Genomic DNA, 12,376 nt, shown 5'->3' on the forward strand with positions numbered 1-12,376 from the left:
ATACATTGTTCTGTATGATTTTGTATGTGGTGGTTTGAAAATCTTTTAGCATAACCCTTGAAGATTGCACCAGTTCATGCATAGTTGTAGTATAACTTGGCAATTTGAGGAATTTGTCCACCAGAGTACTATTTGTCGTCATCACTTCCCTTAGGAGTAGATTAGAATCTCTAAACCCTATTCCATTTCATTTTCACATATCTTGTGAAAACCCAAAAAGTACTTTATTGCAAAACCTTTAGATATCTCCCACATCTAGTATGGCTTGAAATGAATTTGAGTAAATACACGTAAGACCCCTTGTGATCATCAACAAATCACATAAACCACTGAGCTTATCCACAGTTAAGACCTTACATTGAAAGAACCTTGGATTCATCGTATGATCTTCTAGCAATCTTAGCATACATGGGACTTTATTCAAGAGAGGATAAGAGCTTTCGGTATTTTGTTGTACTATTTGGTGGTCATAAAACATGCATCAACATATACTCCCAGATGCTCAGAATAATGAAGAGCTTTGATCAACGCATAGAGCCATGATTCAAATCTCTTCTAGTGATGACACATGATGTGAATATTAGATGCCAATACCACTCTTCACACCGTTGCTCTCACTTGAAACCTTTTTTTCTATCTTCAATTCTCCCTAATTCAGAAGCACAATATAGGCAAAAGAAATACAAACATTATCCAAATGGCAGTTACGAATTAGCATTCATAGTGGCAAAGGAGGATAAAGATTTAAAACTGATGACAAAAGAAACTAACAATAAGAAGAGACAAGAAACGACAATGCCAAGACATCAAAACTTAGAGCAAAAAGCATGGCGTAGACAACATCGCACACATCAACTTTTCGTTGAAGAAGCCAGAGCCCCCTGAGTTTGAGTACGTTGAGTGGAACCTTGAAGCACAAAACTGGCATGAGAAAGCACTCCTTTGATCATTGTAGGTTGAGTGTTAGACAATACAACTTCCTTACCACCGCTAGATAGATGCACAAGAATCCTCATTCTGCTATAGTATTGCAAGTTGCAGCTATTGCATTTCCACTATCATGTTTTGCCTTCCAGGGTTCCCTTACACGATTCTATCTATGATTTGCACAAACAATTTTTTACACGATTCTATCTATGATTTGCAGCTATTGCATTTCCACTATCATGTTTTGCCTTCCAGGGTTCCCTTACACGATTCTATCTATGATTTGCACAAACAATTTTTTTTTGTCAGATGATGTCGACAACCTTCTAACATCAACAAAGGATACTCCAAACTCATTATTCTTCAATTTGTGTAGAGCATACAACATGAATACTTGCATGATATATCTCTATAAATCTTTTTGAATACACGAACACGGTAAAAACATATCGACCAACACAAATGGTCTAGATGCATATAACAATCATTCTCATTGATGTTCAAATATGTTTTAACATACACAAATAAGGAACAAGAGAGACTTCTTTGACACTGCTTCCAACATGGCTCTTATACCATGTCAAGTTTTGAGCCCAAAAATTAGAATAAACAACAATAAGAAAAGCATAAACAATACACAAGACTCAAAACATTTATCTTGGGAAAACCCAGCGACACCAGCAAAAATGTATCTTTACTGATGATAAAAATGTTCTAGTACAAGGCTTTCACTTGATAATCTTATAGTACACCAAGCAATCATATAAATAGATTGAATTTAGACTCTTTGTTTTACATGGGAAGGTCTATTCAAATTCCAAATTCAGACCCTTCATTTCCAAATATCCAACACTTCAGATTTCCATATGCATGCCTCTTCACATGATGTATGACATATGTCTTTTATATAATATTAACTTAAATATTCTCACAATTGTCTCTTTTAGCTGAAGGTGACCATAACAATCATAACAAACATATTTCTATTTTGTAAGAGTAGATATAAAGATCTCTATCGCTTCTACAATCTTCAACAGGGGTCACCCTAACAGGTGTTTCAATTCATGAGAATGAGCTTCTTTGTAGTTCTTCCTAGGTTGGGTTTTCCTCGTAAATGTTGGTGTTCTCTATGTCAGTGTTCCTATGTTTAGATTTTCTGATAAATAATAAGTGGTTATTGTTTTTGTTATAAGTTTACCGATAGAGAAGAAGTTCTATAATTTGAATGGGAATAACTGATTCACCTGCCTCTCAGTTATTCGGCTTGTTCAAGAGTCACACCAAAGACACTTGCATTGGAATATATTTCCAACATAAAAATACAGTGAATGCTAAATATATTAGAACACTATTAGTCTATTATGGTTTTCTTCCATGTTTCTAGTCCATCTATCATGGGCTAGGAAAACAGGATATTCAGGGAAGCAATTTTTTAAAAAGCAATTTGACATACCCATTCTTATTGAGATAGAACGAATAACACAGTATAATATTTTTAGATATTGGAGCAATGATTAGTGTTTGAGAGATGTAACTGACAATAAATAAATGTGACATTTCTTCAAGATTTCAAATACGAATGATAGCATTATAGCACACCACTGAAATGCTACAATGACTCTTTTACAAAATATAAGTCTTATAATTACTGTGTCAGATAATTGGAAACAATTTGATTCCAGATTCCAGGACCTGAGACTCTCAAGGTCTATATATACCCTGTCAGAGTACAGGTCATTGTTGGTGCTCCATATTTAACGATTTGAGTTGCACCAGACATTTGCGTTGGAATATATATCCAGCATAAAAATACAGGGATTGCTAAATATCTTAAAACATTATTAGTTTATTATGGTTTTCTTCCATGTTTTTACTCTATAATGGAAAGAAAATTATTTTCTTAAAAAAATTGGACCTGCCCATTCTTATTGAGAGAGAACCAATAAGACAATATATTATTTTTAGATATTGGAGTGATGATAGAAGTTTGAGAAATGTAACTGACAGTAAATAAATGAAGCATTTCCTGAAGATTTTAAATACAAATAATAGCTAACATTATAACACACCACTAAATACTACAGTGAACTCGTTACAAAATATAAGCCTTGTATTCTAGCACCAAGCCTAAATGTTTGAGTTATAAGTGAAACTGGTCTCACTAATCTATTCAATTATAAAAGGTATTTTAAAACTAAACATTGAAGTAGGATTATAATACAAAATTAAATAATGATTTAACTAACTAAATTTTGACTTGAACAACACTACAAGGTTTCATGTTCTCAATTGTTGTGATATTAGCATCAAATTGACCATCTTTCACCTTTCCATGGTTCCCAAAAACATTGCTCCTTTATGGGACACTTATTATATTGATCTAGGGCCCATTTTTTCAAATTTTGAACAAAAACAAAAATGAAACCTAAAAAGTGGAAAATGACAAACCAAAATCAATATCGACTTTTCCAAAATTTTAACGCTTTTTGCATTGAGCGGTATTTGCCTGAAAAATTTGCAACTTCTGGTGATTTTTTGCAGTTTCTATTGCTGTGATATTATCAAATATGCACCAGTGGTATTGTGCAATTTAATCAGGGGTCAGTTTAATACATCGCATGATTGGCGATATATTGCAGCTATGTTCAACAAGTGAAACAATATTTTTCACCCTCTCAAGGCTCAAGATGTGAGGAGTTGCCTTCCTTCTGTGCAATAAGCAGAATATTTCACTGGATCTGTTGAGGTATGGGATTATGTTGGAGATAAAGGTGACAATGACCTGCCTTTAGAGGTGTTGTAAAGCAGCCCTAATCATTTTTTCTTACCATTTTGGTGATAGTTTAGGAGCTCCTATGATTCTTATATCTGCTTGTAGAATGTTGAATGTGATGTCCCTATTTTAAGATAACATTTCAATAATAATTAGATAATACAATATAACTAAATAAATAATGAGAAATAATAGTAAAATATTATTATTATTATTATATAAATAATAACATATATGATCTATTATCAATGATATATTGTAGAAAGTGTATAACCTTTCTAAATAGGATCTAATAATAAATGATAATAAACATAAAATAGGATTTAATAATAAATGATAATAAACATTAAATAAATAATATAATAAAGAATAATATAAATTAACTAAATATAATGAAAAGTGAAACGATATGTAATAAAGAGACTCAACTCCTTCAAATTAAGATATAAATAGAAGTCGAGCTCATTTGAAAGAGAAGAGAAGAGGACAAGAGAGGACTTAAAGAAGGATTACTAGAAAAGGAAAAGAATGTGAAGAAACTAAGGAGGTGAATTTCTCAAAAGACAACAATGATGAAAGGATGAGACTTTTTGATAGGGTTGTAATTATGAATGGTTGCGATACTTCGAAAATGTTGTTATTTTGAAAGGTTGTGACTTTTTAGATGGATTATGATTATAAAGGATAATGTAAATAAAGTGAACTTCTTTAAAAGGAGGAGTAAATAAAGAATCTTATATGATTCTAAGATATATTATATCTAATATTACACACACACACACACACGAGTATTGAACATATATTGATAACTATCTTAGTATTAATATCTTTTACAATAATGAGATTGTAATATTAATTATAATGGCAAAATCAGAAATATATATCCATATTTCAATCCTACTACTATTTGTCTAAGAAGGGAAGGCTGAAGTGTTGCCAAGGAGGGGCTTATGTCAATTCCAAGCAATGGATCTTTGTCCCAAGATAAGGTAGGGGTCAGTGTTTCGTAGGCTTTTGTGATACAAACTTGGACCTGTAAACTTTGAGGGAATCCGTTGATAATGCTATCTAGGTAACTTGTTAACACCCACTGCTTCCATCATGAGATGGAATAGTAATAAGGTTGGACATAAGCGTTAAAGATAACTATAGGAATATGGTGTTACCAAGAATGGGCTTGTATAAATCCAAGCTACTGGATCATATCCCAATAGAGGGTAGGGGTTTGCAATCCATAAACCTTCAAGATGCAGACTCGGACTTGTGTTTAGGTCACTTGGATAGCATCTATACCATCCATCCAGAAACCAAATAATAATATGATTGGGTGCTAGGAATTATTATTATGAACATATTCTTAAGACTTATTTGATGAAGTATCAATCATGACTGACCCCAGAAAGGGATCAATCATGACGGACCCCAGAAAGGGGACATTACATTGAATGACTTCAATCTGTTCTAAATGATAGCTTAAATATAAAAATAACTGCATATGAACATAAGAAACTCAATCATGTATTACCCGTTGTTTGAATCCTTAATATTGATTCAATATAATTTCTCCTTTCATTTCCTATTTCCTATATATAGAAACATACTTTACATTTTTCAAAGGTTCATGATTTTTTTAACACGTTTCAAGTTAAAGCTAAAGAAAAATGTTTTCCGGTTGAAAATTTAACCAAATGAGGGGGGCTGACGCATACAATTACACAGCCAGAAGGCTCTGAAGCAGTCAATAACACATCAAAGGTGCTTGCAGTAACAAATCAGGCCACAGGAGGCACGCTATCAACAAGGTAACAAGAGTGTTACTAGGAGAACAATAGGCCACAATTGATTACTTACAATGCAGGTGCCAAAGGAAGCCAGAAACAACACACTGCTAGCAACCCACCGAGTGGGGCACATTGGATAACAAAGTGGTATCACAATCATCTAGTGACAAAAAATAACATCTCCCCTACTAAAAACCGCTTTCCCTCATCAAAACTCCTTCCCACCTCAATATAAAAGGAGCCCACCTCTAAAGTAGAATGTTAAGGAAATTAAATCAGATATAATACCTTTTGAATTGTTTAAATTTATTCACTATTATGATATTTCCACTAACTTCTGTTTGCTCTTTACAGATCTATATTTATATATTCCCTGATATATGGTAAATATAATCTTATTTTAACTTTTCAATAAATCTGGCTCATGAATGTAGATCACTGCAGATGTACTAGTATTGTCTGTTGTATATTTTCCATCTGCAGAGATCTCTTTATATCTATATAGAAGAGAGGAGTCACGTCCCATGTAGGGACATGGCCCTACGTGGCTTCAATCCACTTAGGGCCATTCCCATACATTGAAGATGTCCTTTCAATCATAACAAATGCACCAACTTAATAAAACAAATTTTATAACCACAATCTGTATTTACACAGATGTACCAATTCACATATCAGGTGTTTCCTTGTAGCATCCTGCGATCTCTATTTATTATTGCCAATCGTGGTCTTGGCAATTGCCATGTGATCGGTGATAATGCACATCACCCAATCACAATGCACAGTTACTAATAATAATCGGTGATGCAATATAATTGTATCGGGGATAATGTAGAGTCCGATCTGTTTATAGGAAAACACAGTAGCATGTAAGATTGGCAATTTGACATACTTGATTATTATTTGTTAGGCATTATCAACAATTTTTTTTTGTGTGTGTGTGTGTGTGTATAGATATGTGTATATATAATTTGTCTAATAAATAAAAATCAAGAATAAATAGTTAATCATGATGACTAATTAACATAGTTTATCTCTGATCAAATCAATCCGATTGAAGCTACACAATTAACACTCCCTCTTAGCTAGGGAGGATTTTTGGTTAGATTAACACATAGTACTCTTGAGTTATTGTCTCAATAAGACAACGTAGGAAGTAATGTCAAAGAGAATAGTAACATCTATCCATCATTGAGATGATACCTTGCAGTATTATGAGAAGTATGGTATAATTATGAATATCAACCATTAGATATTCACCATATTTATATTTTCCGTGGTATGTGTACTGACATCAAGTCACATGATGCCTACCGAGGAAAATATCTGTACATGGTGTCTCCATATACTAAGTCTCATGGCATACACTATGCCATATCTGAGTAACTAAATACATGAGATATGCACTATCAGATTGTATGACATTGTTCACGGATATGTTTGATTTGGATATATCCACCATACTGACATCATCTCATGATATCTGGAATAAAGGCCTACAAATATCAAGTCTCATGATATATACCAAGTACGTAGAGTAATGGCCTACAATTGTCAAGTCTCATGATATTCACCAAGTACTCGAAGATGTCCATAAGGTATGTGCACACACATCACCTATGTGCTACTTACCATAGGGGCAATATAATCACGGTTTGTTCATGGATATCAATCCCCCATGATATACTTATACAATACAACTTGTAGATATCTATGTGACAATATCTATCTCTCAATTGATATCGATTTACAAGATATAATCTATCATGATCTACTTACATATCAACCATATGATATCCTTCATAAGAGAAGATCAAGTTATTGTAAGATCATCACCTTGCAGTAACTGCTAGAAGTACAAGTAATAATCATTTAGAAGTCGTCACTTCTTCATGATGTACACAAGGCCCACAAGAATCATGAAATAACACTCATGATGAAAATAGAATTATTTTATTAGTACAATAATCAAGGATTCTGATATTCATTCTTTGTAATTTCAACATACCAAGTTTACCTCTGAAGTATTCTACCTTTGATTCCGCAAGAGGCTTGGTGAGAATGTCTGCTGTTTGGTTATCTGTTTGGTTATTTAAACTCGACTACATTTTTCTCCACCATGAACCATATCAGAGGTTAGATCTACCATGGATATTCCCAGAGGGTGGAACAAGGTTTTCAGTTCAACCTTCTTTCTCATACAGAATGACGCAATAAGGTACATCTCAGGTAATCATTGATGCTGATACTCCCTCTCGATAAGGGTTTTGATCCATAACTCCCAGTTTGTCTTCAATAATGCACAAACTTCACTTTGGCAGAAAGCTTTGAGAGCAGTCCTGAATCATGGCAAGAATAAACCGAACATCCCAACAGGGGTTCTGCAACGTAGAAGTTCTCCAAACAGGAAAACCAACAGCCCTCACAAGCCAAGACAAAATAGCCACACAGTGTCATCTGGTTTGAGTGAAGGGGAAAGGAAACACCCTTCACCATGATGTACCGAGTCCAGAACACTCTTGAAACTGGCACAATCTGGAAACACCCTTCACCATGATGTACTGAGTCCAGAACACTGGCGAAACTGGCACAACTTTCAATTAAAAAATAAAATAAAATCACTGATATTGCAGGGTGTAAGGGGCGACAACACCCCAAAAGGGAATACAGCCCATTGCATTTGCAGTGAGCAACATGCAAAAGCCTGCAAAGCACAGTCGAGAAACAAAACAAATGAAACCACAGGGGCCAAAAGAACCCCAAATGCACACACTCCACCAGCGTTCACAACCAGGGGCATAGTAGGGACAGAACAGACCACCGCCAAAATCACTGACCATCCAAAAGCTGCCCAGGTTGTTGTCATCATCAGCATCCTTTCCTCCTGCAAGCTCAAAGTGTTAGCCACCTAAAGCTATGGTGTAAAAATATTTGTGCATACAGGACTGGTCAAAGTCTCCAGAGGAATCACCAGAACACATGCATGACCACCAGAAAGAATAGTGCCAGACCCAGGTGCTATCACATCAGTTACTGACAAGAATAGGGCATCAAGCAAATGTGTGACACCCATAATCCAGGGATCACAAAACACTCCATTCACCATGAACAACAGTTTCACCTGCAACCAGACATAGCCCCTGCTTGAGTGGAGTCAGTCCTGAATCATGGCAAGAAGAAGCCAGACACCCCAACACGGGTTCTGCAACATAGAAGATCTTCAAACAGGAAAACCAACATCCTCACAAGCGAAGACAAAATGGCCACACAGTGTTGTCTGGTTTGAGTGAAGGGGTAAGGAAACACCCTTCACCATGAAGTACCAAGTCCAGAACACTGGTGAAACTGGCACAACGTTCAATTTTCTTAAAATAAAATTCACTGGGATTGCAGATGTAAGGGGTGAGAACACCCCAACAGGAACTATGACCCATCGCATTTGCACTGAGCAACAGGCAAAAGCTTGCAAAGCACAGTCGATAAACAAAACAGACAAAACCACAGGGTCGAAAAGAACCCCAAATGCACACACTTCACCGATGTCCACATCCAGGGGCATAGTAGGGACAGAACAGACCACCATCAAATCACTGACCATCCAAGAGCTGCCCAGGTCATTGTCATCATCAGCATCCTTTCCTCCTGCAAGCTCAAAATGTTAGCCACCTAAAGCTATTGGGAATAAATATTAGTTTGTACAGCACTTCTTCATCTGTGCATACGGGATATGTATCTCTGCTTGTGGATATCATTGGAAGCATGCACATTGATATCCACTCAAAATGCCAGTCTGCATTCTATGACATGCCCCTCAATTTTTTTTTGTTGTTGTATCAAATTAACAAAACAATTCATTACAATGTAAAACATGTCATGGTCTTTGTAGGGGCTGCAATGATCATATGCTGATGATTGGTATTTATGTTGACATTCCTCATGCTGGACTAAATTGTAAAAATTATGTTTGGTTCAGTTAGCATAGACTGATGTTAAATTTTAAAATTATTCAACCCATCTACATGTGAGGGAGCTACAAATTTTTCTCATTAAATCAAAATGCTATTTTTTTACTTTATGCAATATATTTTGTTATACATCATTGTTGGCAGTATTTTATTATCCCAGAAGCAACCATACATTTTCAAATGAAATAAAAATGCTATTTCTCATGTGATATGCAAACATTCCATCAATAGATAATTGAGTAAAGCATTGAAGTCCGCTACAAAGAGATAAATATCACAGCTTTCCGAAGGCCCGGAGTAGAACTTTCACGTTCAATATTTCCCTTTTTATAGCCCAGATTATAAAAGAAATACAATATAGTTATAATATGTCTCTTAGAGTATGTTGAAGAGTGTTCTTTCTTTCCCATATACTCCCAATTTGGGGAGGCTACCAGTGGTGGTCTTAGAAAATTTATATACGAGAATTAGAAACATTTAAGTTTTAAGATCTCATAACTTGTTTGAATAATTTTTTACGTTTTTGGTAAGTGATGGGCAATTGCTGTTTTACCAAAATTCTCTTAGAATATTAAAGAAGGATGGTTTGGTAAGTGATGGGCAATTGATGTTTAACTAAAATTCTTATAGAATATTGAAGCAAGATGGTCTTAGGACCTTGCTTCCCCTGTAGTTGGCATTTTTGTCACATGATTCAAGCTTTTTATTGAAAATTCTGATCTGGTTTGTTTCCATGTTATTATATCCAGTGGTCGATATGGTTTTGTTGTAGCTATAACAGGAGTTGAGAACATTGGAAAGGGGCTTATCCGTGAGGGAACAGGATTTGTAACATTTCCAGTTAAATACCAATGTGTGATTTTCAGACCTTTCAAAGGGGAGATTTTAGAAGCTGTGGTCACTATGGTGAATAAGGTAGGCTCAGATCCTCTTTCATGACTCAATCCTTTAATATATGATATAATTGAATTGCATTTTGTTGTTATACAATGAATGAAGTATGAAAAAAGCATTGCCATATCATTTCTACCCTCTAGGGAAGCATTTGCCAGAAAGAGGTATCAGTATGAATTAAATTGTTGTACATCAATTGATCTCAACTCAGTAGATCTGAAGTTGAACATTGGATGCCGACCAATCCAGGTCAAATGTAGCATAAAACATCTATTATTCTTCAAAATTTCAAATTAAAATAAAGAATATTTAAAAAATGGAAAAAAACAAATGGTAAGACAAACGTGCTGAACCTGCATGCATTCTGTGGAAAGAAAGTGAAAAAGTAAATTGATTACTATGGAAATAAAGTTAAAAAAATGAAACAATCATGGTTCATTGGTCATCCATTTAAAATTGAAAACTTGTAAAAATCTGAACTAAATGCACAGGGAAAAACACATACCCAGAAATATTCCAGCAACAAATGATTTTATTTTCTCGATTTTTTAGTCAAATACGCACATGACATGAACTTCGCTAGATTGATACAACTTACTGGACTTAACCGTATGCAAATCTGTCGCCTCACTGATCCTAATAGTTTTTTGTATGATCTCGCTGACACTCTATGTAAAAAACTACTCCTTTGAGAGTTTCCATCACCAAGGTAATCGGATTGACACATTTTATCAGATTGGCACACTTTTAGGTTTCCATGTCTAAGTGCTAAAGCTGCTGGATGTGATGTTCCCTTTATAAAATAAATAATAAATTAAACCTTTGTAACGGGCCGGTTGATTTAGTGTATCCCGGACCCATTTTTAATTTTGTTTCCATAGTTTGTGTTGCTGTTGGCTATCTTTGTACACCCTTAGAAAGGTTTCCCGATGGGTATTTAAGCACGGCTTGTAGTAAGTTTGTAGGTTCGCTTTGGATTATCTTTCTTGGTATTGGAAATTCCTGTTGGAGTTCTCGGTAATTCGCCATTTCGGAAGTGAAAGATCTTCCCTACTTGGCTCGCACGGTTTTGGTGGGACTCAACCCTCACCCTATTCCGTTGTTGCATGTATTACTTCGCTCGGATTTGGCAAATCGAAGCACCTTCTCTTGGCAAACATATACTGAAGAATTTGTGTGTTCAAATCTTTATTATTGGGTTCGGATTTCATCTAAATCTATTGTGTTTATATGGACAAGATAGCATTCACAGTTGTGTTCTAATACCTATCCGTACAACTTCCTGTCATCTCCGTATTGCTTCCTCCTGGGCTGTACAGCCTCCACTCACCATTCACATCTTTGAACCTCCCTTGCTCAATCCATTGTACGGCATCTTGGCTCTCTTCTGCATTGTGCAAACAGCCCTTCACTGCCACCGTACGGAAATTTCCATACACCGTATTGTCTCTCCATTTGCATCCTTCGTACGACCCTGTTGAAATCACTGTACGGCCTTCTATAAGTCACCATACGGCCTCCCACAAATACCATACGACCACTAACAGCTACCATACGACGTGCATCAGGTCTTGTAGTGATTCCCAGTATTTTCCACTGTACGGACACCCATCTCCAGTCACTCCACTCTACCATACAAACTAATTCCCTTGCCACCGTATGGCCATTACCATTAGAGCACTACCGTACTGCCTTTCCAACCACCATCTCCACCGTACGGATATTCAATCCACTGTATCTTATCAGAGTCTGAGCAAGGTGACGGGAATGGAACACTATACTGGAAGGAGCATCACATTCTAAGAGATGAATTGAGTTTTGTTTCTAAGTTTCAAGGTTTCCTGTTGTCCTTCAGCACTTAATATACTCCGTGTTTCCTGCAACCCATAATCATATGCAATCTCTCAAACATTGGCAGCAAGCTGGCAGGAATCAAAGGGGATAATGTGTGCAGACTAAAAGACTTGATTACTTCTTACTGAAAGACAGCCAATTTATTCCAGCTGAAAGACTCAAATCCGAATCCTCCCTACAAG

At 35.7% G+C, this 12,376-nt stretch overlaps 1 protein-coding gene across 1 annotated transcript in view; it reads left to right on the forward strand.

Annotated features, from left to right (window-relative positions):
* The window catches only part of NRPB7 (DNA-directed RNA polymerase II), a 54,419-nt gene that overhangs the window by 18,952 nt on the left and 23,091 nt on the right, over positions 1 to 12,376 (forward strand). Inside the window, exon 2 of the mRNA XM_089813109.1 lies at positions 10,196 to 10,361. Within this exon, the coding sequence (XP_089669235.1) occupies positions 10,196 to 10,361 (166 nt within the window). The remainder of the gene's footprint in view (positions 1 to 10,195; positions 10,362 to 12,376) is intronic.

This window comes from Cupressus sempervirens, chromosome 2 (assembly GCF_028749045.1).
Source record: "Cupressus sempervirens isolate cs-2001-9-10 chromosome 2, ASM2874904v1, whole genome shotgun sequence".
Lineage (NCBI taxonomy): Eukaryota > Viridiplantae > Streptophyta > Pinopsida > Cupressales > Cupressaceae > Cupressus > Cupressus sempervirens.